Source organism: Chamaea fasciata, unplaced genomic scaffold (assembly GCF_029207755.1).
Source record: "Chamaea fasciata isolate MVZ Bird 193981 ecotype frontalis unplaced genomic scaffold, bChaFas1.0.hap1 SCAF_1109, whole genome shotgun sequence".
Lineage (NCBI taxonomy): Eukaryota > Metazoa > Chordata > Aves > Passeriformes > Sylviidae > Chamaea > Chamaea fasciata.
In genome coordinates, this window is record NW_027095194.1 from 1,074 (window position 1) to 24,351 (window position 23,278).

The 23,278-nt window shown below is 52.4% G+C and overlaps 1 protein-coding gene across 1 annotated transcript; it reads right to left on the reverse strand.

Annotated features, from left to right (window-relative positions):
• Window positions 1–597: 597 nt before the first annotated feature.
• LOC136284562 (sodium/glucose cotransporter 2-like) lies at window positions 598–23,225 on the reverse strand. Its single transcript, XM_066174914.1, is given in 16 exon segments — window positions 598–702; window positions 704–849; window positions 1,984–2,083; window positions 3,127–3,342; window positions 6,291–6,459; window positions 8,618–8,768; window positions 11,549–11,656; window positions 12,862–12,997; window positions 14,416–14,615; window positions 15,520–15,600; window positions 16,263–16,368; window positions 18,827–18,931; window positions 19,698–19,757; window positions 20,141–20,242; window positions 21,005–21,079; window positions 23,144–23,225. Coding segments are annotated over 16 exon segments (1,800 nt in total). The 5' UTR covers window positions 23,162–23,225; the 3' UTR covers window positions 598–675.
• Between the last annotated feature and the right edge of the window lie 53 nt (window positions 23,226–23,278).

Genomic DNA, 23,278 nt, shown 5'->3' on the forward strand with positions numbered 1-23,278 from the left:
ATTTTCGGTCAATTTTGAGGAATTTTTAATCAATTGGAAGGAATTTTAATTTTGAGGAATTTTGGGGCATTTTTGGGTCAATTTTGAGAATTTTGAGTCAATTTTTAAAGAATTTTGTGTCAATTTTGGGACAATTTTGGGACAATTTTTAGAGGAATTTTGGGTGGATTTTGAGTCACTTTTGGGGCATTTTTGGGTCAATTTTGGGCTAATTTTGGGTCAATTTCGGGATAATTTTGGGTCAATTTCGGGATAATTTTGGGTCAATTTTGCAACAACTTTGAGGAATTTTGGGGTCAATTCTGGGACTATTCTGTGTCAATTTTGGGACAATTTTGAGGAATTCTGGGACACTTTTGGGGCGTTTTGGGTCAATTTTGGGTCATTTTGAGTCAATTCTGGGGCAATTTTGGGGCCCTTTTGACTCATTTTGGGGCGTTTCCCCCTCAGCTCATTTTTCACCATTTTTGGCTGTTTTATCCCCATTTTCCCCCATTTTCGGCCTCTTTAAACCCCATTTTTCGAGCTGTTTTTTAATCATTTTTCACCATTTTTGGGCCATTTTAGCTCCACTTCTTTTTACCTCTTTTATTTTTTTTTTCCCCCCCCGATTTCGGAACAAATTTCGGACGATTTTTTTGGTTGAGGTTTTTTTTGGGTTTATTTCGGGCGATTTCAGGCAAAATAACCCCAGAGGAAAGCGGGCCACGCCCATCAGCACCAGCGCGTTGATGTTGACGACGCGGCTCCACTTGGGGTCCTCGAGGGGCGGGGCCTCGGACGGGGACACGCCCACCCCTGAGGCCACGCCCCCCGCTCCCGGCTCCGCCCCCGGCGCTGCTTCCACGTCTGCAATTGGAGGAGGAGGGGGGGGGGAGGGAAATTTTTGGGGATTTTGGGTCCGGAAAAAAAATCCCAAATTTTTGGGGATTTTGGGTCCGGAAAAAAAATCCCCAAATTTGAGTCGCAAAGACCCAAAAATCCCCAAAATTTGGGAGCCCCAAAAAAATCACCCCCCCCGCCCCCCCCCCCCCAAAATTCCCAAATTTGGATCCCAAAATACCCAAAAAATCCCAAATTTGGACCCCAAAAACACCCAAAATTTTGGACCCAAAAATTCCCAGGACTCCCCGAAATCCCAAATTTGTGTCCCCGTGACCCCAAAAATCCCCAAATTTTAGGCCACAAATTCCCCCCAAATCCCAAATTTTGATCCCAAAAATCCAAAATTTGGACCCAAAACCCCAAAAATCCCAAATTTGGACCCAAACCCCCCAAAAATCCCAAATTTGGACCCAAAACCCCAAAAATCCCAAATTTGGGTTCCCATGACCCCCAAAATCCCCAAATTTTGACCCAAAAATCCCAAAATCCCCAAATTTGGACCCAAAACCCAAAAAAATTCCCAAATTTGGTCCCCAAACCCCAAAAATCCCCAAATTTGGGTTCCCAAAACCGAAAAAAATCACAAATTTTGACCCAAACTCCCCAAAAATCCCCAAATTTGGACCCAAACACCCCAAAAAAACCCAAATTTTGACCCAAAATCCAAAAAAAATCCCAAATTTTGACCCAAAATCCCCAAATTTCTGTCCCCAAAACCCCCCAAAATCCCAAATTTTGATGCAACCCCCACAAAAATCCCAAATTTGGACCCAAAACCCAAAGAAATCCCTGATTTTTGACCCAAAACCCCCAAAAATCCCGAATTTTAACCCAAAACCCCAAAAAATCCCCAAATTTGGACCCAAACCCCAAAAATCCCCAAATTTGGGTTCCCAAAACCAAAAAAAATCCCAAATTTTGACCCAAACTCCCCAAAAATCCCCAAATTTGGACCCAACCCCCCCCAAAAAACACAAATTTTGACCCAAAACCCCAAAAAATCCCAAATTTTGACCCCAAACCCCCAAAATCCCCAAATTTGGGTCCCCAAAACCCCCAAAAAAATCCCCAAATTTGGGGTTTTTTCCCGTTTCTTACCCCCGAGTTGAAGCCCCAAATTTTGGGGCGGCTCCTTGGGCGTGTCCAGGTCGATCCGCGGCTCGCGGCTGTTCCGGAGGCTGAACACCAACCTGTGCAGCTGGGACCCGAAATTCGGCAAAATCCGCCCAAAATTCGGCGAAACCGACCCGAAATTCACCAAAACCGACCCGAAATTCACCAAAACCGACCCGAAATTCATGAAAATTGACCCGAAATACACCAAAATCCACCAAAATCAAAAAAATCCAAAAAATCCAAAAAATTTCCAAAAAAATCGGAAAAAAAATTCGAAAAAACATTCAAAAAAAATTCGAAAAAAAATCGCAAAGAATTCGCAAAAAAATTGAAAAAAAATTGAAAAAAAATCACCAAAAATCCCAAAAAAATCCTGCAAAAAAGATAAGAAGAATCCCTAAAAAATGCCGAAAAAAATTCGAAACAAACCCAAAAAAATAAAAAAAAATCGAAAAAAATTTGGAAAAGTTCGAAAAAAATAAGAAAAAAATTGAAAAAAAAAATCGGAAAAAATTCGGAAAAAATTTGGGAAAAAATCGAAAAAAATTCGAAAAAAATTCGAAAAAAATCGGAAAAAATTCAGAAAAAATCGAAAAAAAATTCGAAAAAAATTCGGAAAAAATCGGAAAAAAAATTGAAAAAAATCGAAAAAAAATCGAAAAAAATACGAAAAAAATTTGAAAAAATCGGAAAAAAATCGAAAAAAAATCGAAAAAAATACGAAAAAAAATTTGAAAAAATTGGAAAAAATTCGAAAAAAATTTTAAAAAAAATCGGAAAAAAATTCGAAAAAGAATCGAAAAAAATTCGAAAAAAATCGAAAAAAGTTCCAAAAAAAATCGAAAAATAATTCGAAAAAAATTCGAAAAAAATCGGAAAAAATTGGAAAAAAAATCGAAAAAAATTCGGGAAAAATCGGAAAAAAATCGAAAAAAAATCGAAAAAAATCGAAAAAAATTAAAAAAAAAAATCGGAAAAAATTGGAAAAAAAATCGAAAAAAATTCGGGAAAAATCGAAAAAAAATCGGAAAAAATTCGGAAAAAATCGGGAAAAAATCGCAAAAAAATCCCCAAAAAACCCCGAAAAAATTCGAAAAAAATCCCCCCAAATTCCGGGATACTCACATGGACCTCGGGGATGGGCGGGTAGCAGCAGGAGACGGCGAGGACGACGGTGCCGCTGAGCACGAAGAGCAGCGCGGCGAAGTGCAGGTAGTGGAGGCCGCAGAGCAGCGGCGGGCAGCGCCCGGGGCTCCCGCACGAGGCCGAGCCCAGCAGGATCTCGGGCAGCAGCCGCGCCAGGCCCAGCCCCAGCCCCGCCAGCAGCCCCCAGAAGGCGCCCTGGGGGGGGCACAGGGGAGGTGGGGGCGATCGCGGGGAGGGTCGGGAACAGGGAGACGGAATTTGGGGTTTTCGGGGCGAAATTTGGGATTTTTTGGGGTCATTTCAGAGCGAAATTTGGGATTTTGGGGGCGAAATTTGGGGGTTTGGGGGCGAAATTTGGGGGTTTGGGGGCGAAATTTGGGGATTTTGGGGGTCATTTCAGAGCGAAATTTGGGATTTTGGGGGCGAAATTTGGGGTTTTCGAGGCGAAATTTGGGGGTTTGGGGGCGAAATTCAGGGTTTTTTGGGGTCATTTCAGAGCGAAATTTGGGATTTTGGGGGCGAAATTTGGGGGTTTGGGGACAAAATTTGGGAGTTTTGGGGCGAAATTTGGGATTTTTGGGGCATATTTGGGGGTTTTGGGGCGAAATTTGGGGTTTTCGGGGCGAAATTTGGGGGGTTGGGGGCGAAATTTGGGGTTTTCGGGGCGAAATTTGGGGGGTTGGGGGCGAAATTTGGGGATTTTGGGGGCGAAATTTGGGGGTTTGGGGGCGAAATTTGGGGGTTTGGGGGCGAAATTTGGGGTTTTCGAGGCGAAATTTGGGGGTTTGGGGGCGAAATTTGGGGTTTTCGGGGCGAAATTTGGGGGGTTGGGGGCAAAATTTGGGGTTTTCGGGGCGAAATTTGGGGGTTTGGGGGCGAAATTTGGGGATTTTGGGGGTCATTTCAGAGCGAAATTTGGGATTTTCGAGGCGAAATTTGGGGGTTTTGGGGCGAAATTTGGGAGTTTTGGGGCGAAATTTGGGATTTTTGGGGGGAAATTTGGGGGTTTTGGGGGGAAATTTGGGAGTTTTGGGGCGAAATTTGGGGATTTTTGGAGCGAAAATTGGAATTCTGGGGGGAAATTTGGGATTTTTTGAGGTCATTTCAGAGCGAAATTTGGGATTTTGGGGGCGAAATTTGGGGGTTTGGGGGCGAAATTTGGGGTTTTCGAGGCGAAATTTGGGGGTTTGGGGGCGAAATTTGGGGGTTTGGGGCGAAATTTGGGATTTTCGAGGCGAAATTTGGGGGTTTGGGGCGAAATTTGGGATTTTTGAGGCGAAATTTGGGATTTTTTGGGGTCATTTCAGAGCGAAATTTGGAGATTTTTGGGGCGAAATTTGGGAGTTTTAAAGCAAAATTTGGGATTTTTTGGGGCGACATTTGGGAGTTTTGGGGGCGAAATTTGTGATTTTGGGGACAAAATTTCGGAGTTTTGGGGCGAAATTTGGGAGTTTTGGGGCGAAATTTGGGGATTTTTGGAGCGAAAATTGGGATTTTGGGGGGAAATTTGGGATTTTTTGGGGTGGTTTCAGGGCGAAATTTGGGGTTTTGGGGGCGAAATTTGGGGGTTTGGGGGCGAAATTTGGGGGTTTGGGGGCGAAATTTGGGGATTTTGGGGTCATTTCAGAGCGAAATTTGGGATTTTGGGGACAAAATTTGGGAGTTTTGGGGACAAAATTTGGGAGTTTTGGGGGGAAAATTGGGATTTTTGGGGGAAATTTGGGATTTTTGGGGGGAAATTTGGGGTTTTTGGGGGGAAATTTGGGAGTTTTGGGGCAAAATTTGGGAGTTTTGGGGGCAAAATTTGGGGTTTTGGGGGCGAAATTTGGGAGTTTTGGGGGCGAAATTTGGGGATTTTTGGAGCGAAAATTGGGATTTTGGGGGGAAATTTGGGATTTTTTGGGGTCGTTTCAGGGCGAAATTTGGGGGTTTGGGGGCGAAATTTGGGGGTTTGGGGGCGAAATTTGGGGATTTTTGGGGTCATTTCAGAGCGAAATTTGGGATTTGGGGGGCGAAATTTGGGGGTTTGGGGCGAAATTTGGGATTTTCGAGGCGAAATTTGGGAGTTTTGGGGGCGAAATTTGGGGGGTTTTTGGGTCACCTGGACACCTGGGAGCTCAATTTTGGGGGGGTTGGGCTCACCTGAGATCCCAAAATTCTCCCAAATCCCCCCAAAACTCCGTTTTTTGTTTTCTCCTCCCCCAGATGTGTCCCAGTGCCCTCCAGGTGTGCCCAGGTGTGTGTCAGGTGTGCCCAGGTGAGTCCCAAATCCCATTTAACCCCCCGCAGGTGAGTCCCAAACCTCCCCCAAGTGTGCCCAGGTGTGCCCAGGTGCCCCCAGGTGTGTCCCCTCCCCCCCCAGGTGTGTCCCCTCCCCCCCAGGTGTGTCCCCTCCCCCCCAGGTGTGTCCCCTCCCCCCCAGGTGTGTCCCCTCCCCCCCAGGTGTGTCCCCTCCCCCCCCAGGTGTGTCCCCTCCCCCCCAGGTGTGTCCCCTCCCCCCCCAGGTGTGTCCCCTCCCCCCCAGGTGTGTCCCCTCCCCCCCAGGTGCGTCTCTCCCCCCCCAGGTGTGTCCCCTCCCCCCCAGGTGTCTCTCCCCTCCCCCCCAGGTGTGTCCCCGCCCCTCCAAGTGTGTCCCCTCCCCCCCAGGTGTGTCCCCTCCCCCCCCAGGTGTGTCCCCTCCCCCCCCAGGTGTGTCCCCTCCCCCCCCAGGTGTGTCTCCCCTCCCCCCCAGGTGTGTCTCCTCCCCCCCAGGTGTGTCCCCTCCCCCCCAGGTGTGTCCCCTCCCCCCCCAGGTGTGTCTCCCCTCCCCCCCAGGTGTGTCTCCTCCCCCCCAGGTGTGTCCCCTCCCCCCCCAGGTGTGTCCCCTCCCCCCCAGGTGTGTCTCCTCCCCCCCCAGGTGTGTCCCCTCCCCCCCAGGTGTGTCCCCTCCCCCCCCAGGTGTGTCCCCTCCCCCCCCAGGTGTGTTCCTCCCCCCCCAGGTGTGTCTCCCCTCCCCCAGGTGTGTCCCCTCCCCCCCAGGTGTGTCCCCTCCCCCCCAGGTGTGTCCCCTCCCCCCCCAGGTGTGTCTCTCCCCCCCCAGGTGTGTCCCCTCCCCCCCAGGTGTGTCCCCCCCCCCCCCAGGTGCGCCCCCAGGTGCGACTCACGGGCTCGTTGACGCGCGGCACGAACACGGCCAGGAAGAAGACGGCGGCCACGGGCGGGGCCAGGTACGAGGCCAGCGCCTGCATGTAGTCGAAGAGCTGCCCCCCCCGCGCCGCCTCCACCACGGGCAGCCAGGCCAGGCTCAGCCCCACCATGGCCAGCACCCACAGCCTGCAGGGGGCCGGGGGGAGCGCACCTGAGCTCACCTGAGCGCACCTGAGCGCACCTGAGCTCGTTCAAAAAAAAAACCCGGCATCGTTCGGAGGCGGGGAACCCGAAATTCGGGAGCTCAAAGTCACCTGAGACCTCAAAATTTGGGTCTTTGAGGTCACCTGGGGTCACCTGAGGTCACCTGAGCGCACCTGAGCGCACCTGAGCTCGTTCAAAAAAAAACCCGGCGTCGTTCGGAGGTGGGGAACCCGGAATTCGGGAGCTCAAAGTCACCTGAGACCTCAAAATTTGGGTCTTTGAGGTCACCTGGGGTCACCTGAGCGCACCTGAGCTCACCTGAGCGCACCTGAGCTCGTTCAAAAAAAAACCCGGCGTCGTTCGGAGGCGGGGAACCCGGAATTCGGGGAGTTTGAGGTCACCTGGGACCCAAATTTGGGGGTTTTGGGCACCTGAGAACCTCAGATTTGGGGCCTTGAGGTCACCTGAGGTCACCTGAGGTCACCTGAGCTCACCTGAGCTCACCCCCAAAAAATTCGGGGTTGTTTGAGCACCTGGGAGCTGAAATTTGGGTCCTTCGAGGTCACCTGGGGCCCGAATTTGGGGTTTGGGGACACCTGAGAACCTCAGATTTGGGGCCTTGAGGTCACCTGGGGTCACCTGAGCGCACCTGAGCGCACCTGAGCTCATTCAAAAAAAACCCGGCGTCGTTCGGAGGCGGGGAACCCGGAATTCGGGAGCTCAAAGTCACCTGAGACCTCAAAATTTGGGTCTTTGAGGTCACCTGGGGTCACCTGGGGTCACCTGAGGTCACCTGAGCTCACCTGAGCTCACCTGAGCTCACCCCCCAAAAAAATCGGGGTTGTTTGAGCACCTGGGAGCTGAAATTTGGGTCCTTCGAGGTCACCTGGGGCCCGAATTTGGGGTTTTGGGGCACCTGAGAACCTCAGATTTGGGTCTTTGAGGTCACCTGGGGTCACCTGAGCGCACCTGAGCTCACCTGAGCGCACCTGAGCGCACCTGAGCTCGTTCAAAAAAAACCCGGCGTCGTTCGGAGGCGGGGAACCCGAAATTCGGGGAGTTTGAGGTCACCTGGGACCCAAATTTGGGGGTTTTGGGGCACCTGAGAACCTCAGATTTGGGGCCTTGAGGTCACCTGAGGTCACCTGAGCGCACCTGAGCTCACCCCCAAAAAATTCGGGGTTGTTTGAGCACCTGGGAGCTGAAATTTGGGTCTTTCGAGGTCACCTGGGACCCAAATTTGGGGTCCTTGAGGACACCTGAGGTCACCTGAGCGCACCTGGGGTCACCTGAGCTCACCTGGGGTCACCTGAGCTCACCTGAGCTCACCTGAGGTCACCCCAAAAGCCCCGGCGTCGTTCGGAGGTGGGGAACCCCGAAATTCGGGTCCTTCGAGGTCACCTGGACACCTGAGCTCACCTGCCGAGTCTCTCGCAGCTCTCACCTGGCCCAGGTGTCCCTCGCCCATCCCAGGGGACCTCACCTGGCCCTCACCTGCCTCGGGTGTGTCCTTGGCCCACCTGTCCCTCACCTGTCTCCCCTGTCCCAGGTGTGTCCAGGTGTGTCCCCAGGTGTGTCCAGGTGTGTCCCCAGGTGTGTCCAGGTGTGTCCCAGGTGTGTCCAGGTGTGTCCAGGTGCCCCCAGGTGTGTCTCAGGTCTCCCCAGATATCCCCAGGTGTGTCCCAGGTACCCCCAGGTGTCCCAGGTGCCCCCAGGTGTGTCCCAGGTGTCCCCACGTGTCCCCAGGTGCCCCCAGGTGTGCCCAGGTGTGTCCAGGTGTGTTTTATCCCTCCCCAGGTGTGTCCAGGTGTGTCCAGGTGTGTCCAGGTGTGTTTTATCCCTCCCCAGGTGCCCCCAGGTGTGCCCAGGTGTGTCCAGGTGTGTTTTATCCCTCCCCAGGTGTGTCCAGGTGTGCCCAGGTGTCCCCAGATATCCCCAGATGTGTTCCTCACCTGCCCAGGTGTCCCAGCTGTCCCCAGGTGTGTCCCAGCTGTCCCCAGGTGTGTCCCAGGTGTGTCCCAGGTGTGTCCCCAGGTGCCCCCAGCTGTGTCCCAGGTGTGTTTCATCCCTCCCCAGCTGTGCCCAGGTGAATCCCAGCCGCGCCCCTCCCCCCCCCCCCCGCCCAGGCCCCGCCCCTCACCTGCCGGCCACCAGGAGGTGCCGCGGCCCCGCCCCCGGCCGCAGTTTCCGGTAGACGTCGAGCGTGAAGAGCGCGGCCGAGCTGGCGAAGATGGAGGCCAGCGACGACATCAGCGCCGCCAGGACCACGGCCAGCATCAGCCCGCGCAGCCCTGCCGGCCCCCGTTAATTAGCAGCCGTTAATTAGCCACGGGCGGCCGAAATCGGCGGCGGAACGGCGAAAATCGGCGGAGGAACGGCGAAAATCGGCGGAGGAAAGGAGTTATTAGGGCCGAATTTGGCATTATTAGCCCAAAAAATGGAGTTATTAGCCCCAAAAATCGGATTAATGAATAGTTATCAGCACTAATAACCCGTTATTAGCTCCAAAATTAGCATTAATAGCCCCCAAAATAGGAAAAATGATTGATTATCAGCACTAATAACCCGTTATTAGCTCCAAAATTAGCATTAATAGCCCCCCGAAAAGGATTAGTGATTGATTATCAGTCCTAATAACCCGTTATTAGCTCCAAAATTAGCATTAATAGCCCCCAAAATAGGAAAAATGATTGATTATCAGTGCTAATAACCCGTTATTAGCTCCAAAATTAGCATTAATAGCCCCCAAAATAGGAAAAATGATTGATTATCAGTGCTAATAACCCGTTATTAGCTCCAAAATTAGCATTAATAGCCCCAAAATAGGAAAAAAGATTAATTATCAGTCCTAATAACCCGTTATTAGCTCCAAAATTAGCATTAATAGCCCCCCGAAAAGGATTAATGATTGATTATCAGTCCTAATAACCCGTTATTAGCTCCAAAATTATCATTAATAGCCCCAAAATAGGAAAAATGATTGATTATCAGTGCTAATAACCCGTTATTAGCTCCAAAATTAGCATTAATAGCCCCCAAAATAGGAAAAATGATTGATTATCAGTGCTAATAACCCGTTATTAGCTCCAAAATTAGCATTAATAGCCCCCAAAATAGGAAAAAAGATTAATTATCAGTGCTAATAACCCGTTATTAGCTCCAAAATTAGCATTAATAGCCCCCCGAAAAGGATTAATGATTGATTATCAGTCCTAATAACCCGTTATTAGCTCCAAAATTAGCATTAATAGCCCCCAAAATAGGAAAAATGATTGATTATCAGTGCTAATAACCCGTTATTAGCTCAAAAATTAGCATTAATAGCCCCCAAAATAGGAAAAAAGATTGATTATCAGTGCTAATAGCCCGTTATTAGCTCCAAAATTAGCATTAATAGCCCCCAAAATAGGAAAAATGATTAATTATCAGTGCTAATAACCCGTTATTAGCTCCAAAATTAGCATTAATAGCCCCCAAAATAGGAAAAAAGATTGATTATCAGTGCTAATAACCCGTTATTAGCTCCAAAATTAGCATTAATAGCCCCCCGAAAAGGATTAATGATTGATTATCAGTGCTAATAGCCCGTTATTAGCTCAAAAATTAGCATTAATAGCCCCCAAAATAGGAAAAATTATTAATTATCAGTGCTAATAACCCGTTATTAGCTCAAAAATTAGCATTAATAGCCCCCAAAATAGGAAAAAAGATTAATTATCAGTCCTAATAACCCGTTATTAGCTCCAAAATTAGCATTAATAGCCCCCAAAATAGGAAAAATGATTGATTATCAGTGCTAATAACCCGTTATTAGCTCCAAAATTCGCATTAATAGCCCCCAAAATAGGAAAAATTATTAATTATCAGCCCTAATAACCCGTTATTAGCTCCAATATTAGCATTATTAGCCCCCCGAAAAGGATTAATGATTGATTATCAGTGCTAATAACCCGTTATTAGCTCCAAAATTAGCATTAATAGCCCCCAAAATAGGAAAAATTATTAATTATCAGTCCTAATAACCCGTTATTAGCTCCAAAATTAACATTAATAGCCCCCGAAATAAAATTAATGATTGATTGTTAGTGCTAATAACGCGGCAATAACCCCAAGATTAGGATTAATAGCCCCCAAAATTAGAATTAATGATAATTATTAGTCCTAATAACCCAGTAATAACCCTAAAATTATCATTAATACCCTTAAAATAGGACTAGTGATTAATTATTAGTCCTAATAACCCGGTAATAACCCCAAAATTAGGATTGATAGCCTCCAAAATTAGTATTAATAATTAAATATTGGTCCTAATAATGCACTGAGCCATTATTAGCTCTAACAATTGGTTCTATTAACCAAAATAATAGGATTAATAACCCCTAATAATCACTAATAACCGCTAATAACTCGCGAATTATGGCTAATAGTGCCCTAATAAATCACAAATAATCAGTAATAATCGCTAATAATGCCCTAATATGGCTAGTAATGGTCTAATACTTCATTAACAATGGCTAATAACGGCTAATAAAGGTCTAATAATTCATTTATAATGGTCTAATAATGGTTAATAATGGTCTAATTAATTATTACTGATGGCTATTAGTTGCTTATGATGGCTAATGACGCCCTAAGAAATCATTAATAATGGCTAACAGCGGCTCACAGTGGCTAATAATGGTCTAATAACTCATTAATAATGGCTAATAATGGCTAATAATGCTCTAACAAATCGCTAATAATGGGTACTAATGGCTAATAGCGGCTAATACTTGTCCAATAATTCAATAATAATGGCAATTAATGGTCTAATAATTCATTACTAATGGCTATTAGTAGCTTATGATGGCTAATGGCGCTCTAAGAAATCATTAATAATGGCTAACAGCGGCTCACAGTGGCTAATAATGGTCTAATAATTCATTAATAATGGCTAATAATGGCTAATAATGCTCTAACAAATCGCTAATAATGGGTACTAATGGCTAATAGCGGCTAATACTTGTCCAATAATTCAATAATAATGGCAATTAATGGTCTAATAATTCATTAATAATTGGCTAATAATTACCGTTGGGCAGCAGGCCGAGCACCAGGCGGGGATAGGCCACGTTGGAGCAGCCCAGGGGGGAACCGCAGGCCCGGGAGCAGCCCTGGGGGTCAGCGCAGCCCACGACGTCTGCGGGACCAGTACGGACCAGTATGGACCAGTACGGACCAGTACGGACCAGTACGGACCAGTATGGACCAGTACGGACCAGTACGGACCAGTATGGACCAGTACGGACCAGTATAAACCAGTACGGACCAGTACGGACCAGTACGGACCAGTACGGACCAGTATGGACCAGTGTAAACCAGTACAGTCCAGTACGGACCAGGATGGACCAGTACGGACCGGTACGGACCGGTACGGACCAGTATGGACCAGTACGGACCAGTACGGACCAGTACGGACCAGTATGGACCAGTATGGACCAGTATAAACCAGTACGGACCAGTACGGACCAGTATGGACCAGTACGGACCAGTACGGACCAGTACGGACCGGTACGGACCAGTATAAACCAGTACGGACCAGTACGGACCAGTACGGACCAGTACGGACCAGTACGGACCAGTACGGACCAGTATGGACCAGTATGGACCAGTATAAACCAGTATGGACCAGTATAAACCAGTACAGACCAGTACGGACCAGTATAAACCAGTACAGACCAGTACAGACCCGTATGGACCAGGATGGACCAATATGGACCAGGATGGACCAGTATAAACCCGTACAGACCAGTATGAACCAATATGGACCAGTGTAAACCAGTACGGACCAATATAAACCAGTACGGAGCAGTAAAAACTAGTATGGACCAGTACGAACCAGTATGGACCAGTACGGACCAGTATAAACCAGTACAGTCCAGTACGGACCAGGATGGACCAGGATGGACCAGTATGGACCAGTATAAACCAGTACGGACCAATATAAACCAGTATAAACCACTATGGACCAGTATGGACCAGTATAAACCAGTACAGACCAACAGCCGGTCATAATGAGGCGCCATTTTGGGGCGGCCATCTTGGCAACTCCCCGCCGGGGGCGGCCATTTTGGGGCGGCCATCTTGGCAACTCCCCGCTGGGGGCGGCCATTTTGAGGCGGCCATCTTGGCAACTCCCCGCTGGGGGCGGCCATTTTGAGGCAGCCATCTTGGCAACTCCCCGCTGGGGGCGGCCATTTTGAGGCGGCCATCTTGGACACGTCCCTTAAACTGGATTCAAACCGACATAAACCAGTCCAAACTCAACGTAAACCAGTCCGAACCGGTCCGAACCAGTCCGAACCAGTCCGAACCAGTCCAAACCAGTGGGGAGCGGGCTCTGACCCGGGAAGAGGACGCGGGCGGCCATGCCGGGCAGCACCATCAGGAACATGGGCAGCACCTTGAGGTAGCCGCAGACGACGCAGCCGGCGCGGACGTGGGTGAGGGAGCGGCCGGCCAGGCAGCGCTGCACGATCACCTGCGGGCGGGCGGGTTGGACCAGTACGGACCAGTATGGACCAGTACGGACCAGTATGGACCACTATAAACCAGTATGGACCAGTACGGACCAGTATGGACCAGTATGGACCATTTTGGACCAGTATGGACCAGTATGGACCAGTATGGACCAGTACTGACCAGTATGGACCAGTACTGACCAGTATAGACCAGTATAGACCAGTATAGACCATTTTGGACCAGTATAGACCAGTATAGACCGGTATGGACCAGTATACACCGGTACAGACCAGTACAGACCAGTTAAAGACTGGTGATCCCAGTCCCTCACAATTTATTCCCAGTCCATTCCCAGTTCCCTCCCAGTTTGTCCCAGTCCCCTCCCAGTCCCTCCCAGTCCCTCCGAGTCCCTCCCAGTATAACCCAGTCCCCTTCCAGTATAACCAAGTCCCTTCCCAGTCCCTCCCAGTCCCTCCCAGTCCCCTCCCAGTTCCCTCCCAGTGGCTCCCAGTCCCCTCCCAGTCCCTCCCAGTCTAACCCAGTCCCCTCCCAGTCCCTCCCAGTATAACCCAGTCCCTCCCAGTATAACCCAGTCCCTCCCAGTCCCTCCCAGCCTCTCCCAGCCCCTCCCAGTCCCTCCCAGTCCCTCCCAGTCCCTCCCAGTGGCTCCCAGTCCCCTCCCAGCCCCTCCCAGTCTAACCCAGTCCCCTCCCAGTCCCTCCCAGTATAACCCAGTCCCTCCCAGTCCCCTCCCAGTTCCCTCCCAGTGGCTCCCAGTCCCCTCCCAGTCCCTCCCAGTCTAACCCAGTCCCCTCCCAGTCCCTCCCAGTATAACCCAGACCCTCCCAGTATAACCCAGTCCCTCCCAGTCCCTCCCAGCCTCTCCCAGCCCCTCCCAGTCCCTCCCAGTCCCTCCCAGTCCCTCCCAGTGGCTCCCAGTCCCCTCCCAGCCCCTCCCAGTCTAACCCAGTCCCCTCCCAGTCCCTCCCAGTATAACCCAGTCCCTCCCAGTCCCCTCCCAGTTCCCTCCCAGTGGCTCCCAGTCCCCTCCCAGTCCCTCCCAGTCTAACCCAGTCCCCTCCCAGTCCCTCCCAGTATAACCCAGTCCCTCCCAGTATAACCCAGTCCCTCCCAGTCCCTCCCAGCCTCTCCCAGCCCCTCCCAGTCCCTCCCAGTCCCTCCCAGTCCCTCCCAGTGGCTCCCAGTCCCCTCCCAGCCCCTCCCAGTCTAACCCAGTCCCCTCCCAGTCCCTCCCAGTATAACCCAGTCCCTCCCAGTCCCCTCCCAGCCCCTCCCAGTCCCTCCCAGTCCCTCCCAGCCCCTCCCAGTATAACCCAGTTCCCTCCCAGTCCCTCCCAGTTTATCCCAGTCCCCTCCCAGTTTATCCCAGTCCCTCCCAGCCCCTCCCAGCCCCTCCGCGTCGGCGGCCGCGCTCACCTGGTCGGTGCACCAGTACCAGGCCGAGATGATGCCCAGCCCCAGCACGAGGCCGGGCCAGGGCAGGTCGCCGGAGCTCGGGTGCCGCAGCAGGTGGAAGGCGTCGGGCCGCGGCCGCCCGCAGGGCCCCGAGGCGTTGGGGGGCAGCGCCAGCGGGTACCGCTCCAGCAGGCCCTGGTAGCCCCCCACGGCGCCCAGAGCTGCGGGAAACCGGTACCGACCGGTTTAAACCGGTACGGACCAGGAGAAACCGGTGCGGGCTAGTAGGAAGTGGTGGGAACCAGTATAAACCAGTATGGGGGGGGGGGGGAGGTGGGTTTGGAGAGGGGGCGTGGTGACTGCTCCCAGTGGGTTCCCTCCGTACGGTCCGGGACCAGTATGAACCAGTATGAACCAGTACAAACCAGTATAAACCAGTATGGACCAGTATAAACCAGTATGGACCAGTATAAACCAGTACAAACCAGTACAAACCAGTACAAACCAGTATAAACCAGTATGGACCAGTATGGACCAGTATAAACCAGTATGAACCAGTATAAACCAGTATAAACCAGTACGGACCAGTATAAACCAGTATGGACCAGTATGGACCAGTATGGACCAGTATGGACCAGTATAAACCAGTATGAACCAGTACAAACCAGTACAAACCAGTATAAACCAGTATAAACCAGTATAAACCAGTATAAACCAGTATGGACCAGTATAAACCAGTATGGACCAGTATAAACCAGTAAGACACCACAGTGTTGCTTCTCAATCGCACCCAGTTGCCTCCCAGTATAACCCAGTCCCCTCCCAGTTTGTCCCAGTCCCCTCCCAGTTCCCTCCCAGTTTGTCCCAGTGCCCTCCCAGTTCCCTCCCAGTATAACCCAGTTCCCTCCCAGTCCCTCCCAGTCCCTCCCAGTTTAACCCAGTCCCCTCCCACTCCCTCCCAGCCCCCTCCCAGTCCCTCCCAGTTTATCCCAGTATAACCCAGTCCCTCCCAGTTTATCCCAGTATAACCCAGTTCCCTCCCAGTTTATCCCAGTATAACCCAGTTCCCTCCCAGTCCGTCCCAGTTTGTCCCAGTATAACCCAGTTTGCCCCAGCCCGTCCCACCGTAGCCGGCCAGCACGGAGGCGCCCACGATGATGATGAGGGTCTGCACCAGGTCGGCGAACATCAGCGCCGTCAGCCCCCCTGGCCACGCCCACCGCGGGTTAGGCCACGCCCACCGCCGGGCCGCGCCCAGGCAGGCCACGCCCAAACCAACCCACACCCGGTTAGACCACGCCCATACCCGTTTAGGTCACGCCCACTCGGCTAGACCACACCCAAAACTCCCCACACCCAGTTTGGCCACGCCCACCCCATTAAACCACGCCCCAAGCAACCCACACCTAGTTAGGCCACGCCCACAGCACATCAGGTGCCGTTAGGCCACGCCCACACCCGCCCGCGATCCAGTTAGGCCACACCCACGCCTGTCAAACTCACATCTAGACCCAGTTAGGCCACGCCCACCGCTCAAAAAGCCACGCCCACACCTCCATCGGCCACGCCCAGCTCAGCCCAAGCCCATCACCCAGTCCCTCCCAGGCCAAACCAGTCCAAACCAGTCCAAACCAGTCTAAACCAGTCCAAACCAGTCCAAACCAGTCCAAACCAGTCCAAACCAGTATAAACCAGTATAAACCAGTCTAAACTAATCCCCTCCAACCCCCATTTCCCGCCATTTTTAACCCTTTAATCCCCTCCCAGTCCAAACCAGTCCCCTTCCCAGTCCACCCCAAACCCCCTCCCGGCCCAAACCAGTCCAAACCAGTCCAAACCAGTATAAACCAGTATAAACCAGTACAGACCAGTGACGGTGTAGAGGGCGGTGACGCCCAGCAGCGCCCCCACGGAGGCGTACAGGTCCCAGCCCAGCGCCTCGCGGATGAACAGCGCCCCCGAGTACATGTCCACCTGCCGCAAACTGGTTTGGACTGGGACGGACTGGGACGGGGACTGGGAGGGGACTGGGAGGGACTGGGAGAGACTGCGAGGGACTGGGAGGGGACTGGGATAAACTGGGAGGGACTGGGAGGGACTGGGACAAACTGGGAGGGGACTGGGAGGGACTGGGGGGACTGGGACAAACTGGGAGGGAACTGGGATAAACTGGTATAAACTGGGAGGGACTGGGAGGGGACTGGGATAAACTGGGAGGGGACTGGGAGGGACTGGGAGGGGACTGGGTTATACTGGGAGGGGACTGGGATAAACTGGAATGGACTGGGAGGGACTGGGAGGGACTGGGATAAACTGGGAGGGAACTGCGACAAACTGGGATAAACTGGGAGGGACTGGGAGGGGACTGGGATAAACTGGGAGGGGACTGCGAGGGACTGGGAGGGGACTGGGATAAACTGGGAGGGACTGGGAGGGACTGGGAGGGACTGGGACAAACTGGGAGGGAACTGGGATAAACTGGTATAAACTGGGAGGGACTGGGAGGGGACTGGGATAAACTGGGAGGGGACTGGGTTATACTGGGAGGGGACTGGGATAAACTGGGAGGGACTGGGAGGGACTGGGAGGGACTGGGACAAACTGGGAGGGAACTGGGATAAACTGGTATAAACTGGGAGGGACTGGGAGGGGACTGGGTTATACTGGGAGGGGACTGGGATAAACTGGGAGGGGACTGGGAGGGACTGGGAGGGGACTGGGTTATACTGGGAGGGACTGGGATAAACTGGAATGGACTGGGAGGGACTGGGAGGGACTGGGATAAACTGGGAGGAACTGGGAGGAACTGGTTTGTACTGGGAGGGAACTGGGTTATACTGGGAGGGACTTGGAGGGAACTGGGTTATACTGGGAGGGAACTGGGATAAACTGGGATAAACTGGGAGGTACTGGGATTGACTGGGAGGGGACTGGGATAAACTGGAATGGATTGGGAGGGACTGGGTTATACTGGGAGGGACTGGGATAAACTGGGATAAACTGGGATGGACTGGGAGGGGACTGGGAGGGGACTGGGACAAACTGGGAGGAACTGGTTTGGACTGGGAGGGTCTTGGACTGGGACTGGGAGGGGACTGGGATAAACTGGGACGAACTGGGATGGACTGGGAGGGATCTGGGTTATACTGGGACGACTGGGAGGGGACTGGGAAGAACTGGGAGGGAACTGGGACAAACTGGGACAAACCGGGTTATACTGGGAGGGGCCTGGGGGAATCCCTGTGGAAACTGAGGTTCCCTCCCAGTCCAAACCAGTCCAAACCAGTGGAAACCTCCAAACCCCAAATAAACCAGTACAAACCAGTAAAAACCAGTATAAACCAGCACAAACCAGTGCAAACCAGTATAAACCAGTATAAGCCAGTATAGAGCAGTCCCAGTTGCCTCCCAGTATAAAACAGTGCCCCCAATTCCCTTCCAGTTCATCCCAGTTCATCCCAGTTTATCCCAGTCCCCACCCAGTCCCTCCCAGTCCCTCCCAGTTTATCCCAGTCCCCTCCCAGTCCCTCCCAATTTATCCCAGTTTATCCCAGTCCCCTCCACTCCCCTCCCAGTCCCTCCCAGTATAAGCCAGTCCCTTCCCAGTTTATCCCAGTTTATCCCAGTTTATCCCAGTCCCTCCCAGTTTATCCCAGTCCCTCCCGCTCCCATCCCAGTCCCTCCCAGTATAACCCAGTCCCCTCCCAGTCCCTCCCAGTCCCTTCCAGTTTATCCCAGCTTATCCCAGTCCCCTCCCACTCCCCTCCCAGTCCCTCCCAGTCCCTCCCAGTCCCTCCCAGTCCCTCCCAGTTTATCCCAGTCCCTCCCACTCCCATCCCAGTCCCCTCCCAGTTTCTCCCAGTTTATCCCAGTCCCTCCCAGTCCCTCCCACTCCCGTCCCAGTCCCTCCCAGTTTATCCCCGTTCCCTCCCAGTCCCTCCCACTCCCATCCCAGTCCCTCCCAGTTTATCCCAGTTTATCCCAGTCCCTCCCACTCCCGTCCCAGTCCCTCCCAGTTTATCCCAGTCCATCGCAGTTTATCCCAGTCCCCTCCCAGTTTTTCCCAGTTCCTCCCAGTCCCTCCCAGTTTATCCCAGTTTATCCCAGTCCCCTCCCACTCCCCTCCCAGTTCCCTCCCAGTATAACCCAGTCCCCTCCCAGTCCCTCCCAATTCCCTCCCAGTCCCTCCCAGTTTATCCCAGTTTATCCCAGTCCCCTCCCAGTCCCCTCCCAGTCCCTCCCAGTATAACCCAGTCCCCTCCCAGTCCCTCCCAGTTTATCCCAGTCCCCCCCAGCCCCCGTCCCAGTCCCTCCCAGTACCTCCCAGTTTGTCCCAGTCCCCCCAGTCCCCGTCCCAGTCCCTCCCAGTATAACCCAGTCCCCCCAGCCCCCGTCCCAGTCCCCTCCCAGTACATCCCAGTGCTCCCAGTACCGAGATCTTGGTGCTGACGTAGAGCCCCAGCGACAGCAGCGCCAGGTAGAGCCGGATCCGCCCGCCGCCGAAGCGCCGCCCCAGGTACTCGGGCATGGTGGACACCTGGACACGCCCCCTTAGGCCACGCCCACCCCGGGCCACGCCCGCAGAGCACCCGGACCGCCCCCCCAGCCGGTTTAGGCCACGCCCGCCAGCAAAGCAGGACACGCCCAGGGGCAAAGATAGGCCACGCCCATTTGGGCCAAACCCGCCGGAGAAATGCGCCCGGGGCGGATTAGGCCACGCCCCTCCCTTAGGCCACGCCCACAGTCGTCCAGGACACGCCCAGGCTGATTAAAGCGGCATGACCAGTATAAACCAGTGTAAACCAGTACAAACCGGTCTATCCCAATACATCCCAGTATAACCCAGTCCCTCCCAGTATAAACCAGTACAAACCAGTCCCCTCCCAATCCCTCCCAGTCTAAACCAGTATAACCCAGTCCCTCCCAGTCTAAACCACTCCAACCCAGTCCGTCCCAGTCAAAACCAGTAAAAACCAGCATAAACCAGTCCCTCCCATTCTAAACCAGTATAACCCAGTATCTCCCAGTCCCTCCCAGTACAAACCAGTCCCTCCCAGTCCAAACCAGTATAACCCAGTCCCTCCCAGTCTAAACCAGTATAAACCAGTCCCTCCCAGTATAACCCAGTATAACCCAGTATAAACCAGTCCCTCCCATTCTAAACCAGTATAACCCAGTATCTCCCAGTCCCTCCCAGTCCCTCCCAGTCCCTCCCAGTCTAGACCAGTCTAAACCAGTCTAAACCAGTCTAGACCAGTCTAGACCAGTCTAGACCAGTCTAAACCAGTCTAAACCAGTCTCACCCCGGCGCGGAGGTAGATGGGGACGAACACCCAGCCCAGCAGCAGCACGATGAACATGCCCTGGGGGAGGGGTCATGTCGCGAGAGGGGGCGGGGCTACAGCGCGAGGGGGGCGGGGCTACAGCGCGAGGGGGGCGGGGCTACAGCGCGAGGGGGCGGGGCTACAGCGCGGGGGGGCGGGGCTACAGCGCGAGGGGGCGGGGCTACAGCGCGAGGGGGGCGGGGCCAGGGCCGAGGGGAGGGGATATGGCGACAGGAGCGCCAGGGGGACGCCGCGACGGGGGGGGGGGGGGGCGCGATATACCGCGATAAACCGCGATATACCGCGATATACCGCGATATACTGCGATATACCGCGATATACCGCGAGATATCGCGCGATACGGCGAGCTATCGCGAGGTGTCGCGAGGTGTCGCGAGATGTCGCGAGGGGCGGCGACTCACGCTCCACTCGAAGCCGCCCACGGCGATGCCGCCGGCCGCGCCCGTCCCCGCCAGCCCCACGAAGTGCCCGGAGCCGATGTTGCTGGCGAAGAGCGACGCCCCCCACCTGGCAGACGGTCACGTGACCCCCCCCCCCTCCTCCCGAGGGACACGCCCACCTCCCCCAGGTGACCTCAGGTGATTCCGGGTGACCCCAGGTGACCCCGAGTGACTCCAAATGTGACCACGTGACCCCCAAACCGACCCCAAGGTGACCCCAATGTGACCCCTTGGTGACCTCACATGTGATCACGTGACCCCTAAAATGAACCCCCAGGTGACAACAGGTGAAGCCAGGTGACCAAAGTTGACCCCGGGTGACCCCAGGGTGACCCCCGGGTGACCTCCAGGTGATCATGTGACCCAGAAGCGACCGCGTCCCCCCAATGTGATCACGTGACCCCAAAGTGGACCCCTTGGTGACCTCAAAGTGACCCTCAGGTGACCGTGGAGTGACACCCCAGGTGACCTCAGGTGATTCCAGGTGACCCCGGGTGACCAAAGGTGACCCCAACGTGACCCCTGAGCGACCTCAAATGTGATCACGTGACCCCGAAGTGACGACCCCCCAGGTGACCTCAGGTGATTCCAGGTGACCCCAAAGTGACCCCTCAGGTGACCCCAGGTGACCCCAAGTGACTCCAAATGTGATCACGTGACCCAGATGTGACCCCCCCCAGGTGACCCCAAGTGACCCCAATGTGACCTCAGGTGACCCCCAAACGTGATCACACGACCCAGAAGTGACCCCCAGGTGACCCTTGAGTCCAAACCAGTATAAACCAGTATAAACCAGTATAAAACCAGTCCGGGGCAGCGCAGACTCACCGGCGCCCAGCTCATGCTGCGTCCGGCCAGGAAATACCCGGAGAGGCTCCGCCCACTGCGCCTGCGCAGGGACTGCGACCAGTAGGGACCAGTATGGACCAGTATAGACCAGTAGGGACCAGTATAAACCAGTAGGGGACCAGTATGGACCAGTATAGACCAGTAGGGACCAGTATAAACCAGTATGGACCAGTATAAGCCAGTATAGACCAGTAGGGACCAGTATAAACCAGTAGGGACCAGTAGGGACCAGTAGGGACCAGTATAAACCAGTATAAACCAGAGTATGGACCAGTATGGACCAGTATAAACCAGTAGGGACCAGTATGGACCAGTATAAACCAGTATGGACCAGTATGGACCAGTATAAACCAGTAAGGACCAGTATAAACCAGTATGGACCAGTATGGACCAGTATAAACCAGTAAGGACCAGTATAAACCAGTATGGACCAGTATGGACCAGTATAAACCAGTAGGGACCAGTATAAACCAGTATGGACCAGTATGGACCAGTATAAACCAGTATGGACCAGTATGGACCAGTACGGACCAGTACGGACCAGTATAAACCAGTATGGACCAGTATAGACCAGTATAGACCAGTACAGACCAGTCTGGGCCCCCCCCCCCCCCTCGCGGTGCATTGTGGGTAAGCATTAACCCCGCCCCCTCCCCCGCCGGGGTCACCGAGGGCACAAAAACAACCCCGGGGAGGGGGGGGAGGGGAGATCGGGGGGGAAATTTGGGGATTTTGGGGGGAAATTTGGGGGAATTTTGGGGATTTTGGGGATTTGGGGGAATTTTGGGGATTTTGGGGGAAATTTGAGGGAAATTTGGGGGAATTTTGGGGGAAATTTGAGGGAATTTTTGGAACTTTGGGGGAATTTTGGGGGATTTTGGGGATTTGGGGGAATTTTGGGGATTTTGGAGAGAAATTTGAGGGATTTTGGGGGAAATTTGGGGGAAATTTGGGGGAATTTTTGGAACTTTGGGGGAATTTTGGGGGATTTTGGGGGATTTCAGGGAATTTTGGGGGATTTTGAGGGGATTTTGGGAATTTTGGGAATTTTGGGGGGATCCTGAGTTGGAATTTGGGTGATTTTTTGGGGGGGAGGGGGGAAATTTTGGGGGTTTTTGTGAAATTTTTCGGGAATTTTACAGGGGGGGAAATTTTGGGGATTTTTTGGAGTGAATTTGGGAATTTTGGGGTGAATTTTGGGGATTTTGGGGTGAATTTTGGGATTTTTGGGATGAATTTGGGAATTTTGGGGTGAATTTTTGGGATTTTGGGGATTTTCGGGGTGAATTTTGGGGATTTTGGGGAGTTTTAAGGGTGAAATTTTGGGGTTTTTGGGGCGAAATTCCCAGATTTCAGGAATTTTTTTCTGGTGGAAATTTTCGGGATTTTTGGGATGAATTTTCAGGATTTTTGGGGTAAAATTTCGGGATTTTTGGGGTGAATTTTCGGGAGTTTTGGGAGTTGAATTTTCGGGATGAATTTCCGGGATTTCTGGGGTGAATTTTCAGGATTTTTTTTTGGATGAATTTCCAGGATTTTTGGGGTGAAATTTCGGTATTTTTGGGGTAAAATTTCAGGATTTTCGGGGTGAATTTCCAGGATTTTTTGGGATGAATTTCCGGGATTTTCAGGGTGAATTCCCAGAATTTTTTGGGATTAATTTCCAGGATTTTCGGGGTGAATTTCCAGGATTTTGGGGGTAAAATTTCAGGATTTTTGGGACGAATTTCCGGATTTCTGGGGTGAATTTTCAGGATTTTCGGGATGAATTTTTGGGATTTTTCAGGATGAATTTCCAGGATTTTGGGGGTAAAATTTCAGGATTTTCGGGATGAATTTCTGGGATTTCTGGGGTGAAATTTTCAGGATTTTCGGGGTGAATTTTTGGGATTTTTCGGGATGAATTTTCAGGATTTTTGTGGTGAATTTCCGGGATTTTTTGGGGTAAAAATTTCAGGATTTTCAGGATGAATTTTCAGGATTTTCGGGGTGAATTTTCAGGATTTTTCAGGATAAATTTCCGGGATTTTCGGGGTGAATTTCCAGGATTTTGGGGGTAAAATTCCGGGATTTTCGGGACGGTTTTCCGGGATTCCGGGGGTGGTTTTCCCTTACCCAGAGCCCCACGGCCATGACGAGCAGGAAGTAGCCCCCGATCACCCCCAGGTCCCCAGGGGTCCGCGCCCGGCGCCTCCATCCCCTCCCCCACCCTCCCGCGGCCCCCTCCCCCACCCTCGACCGGGACTTAAA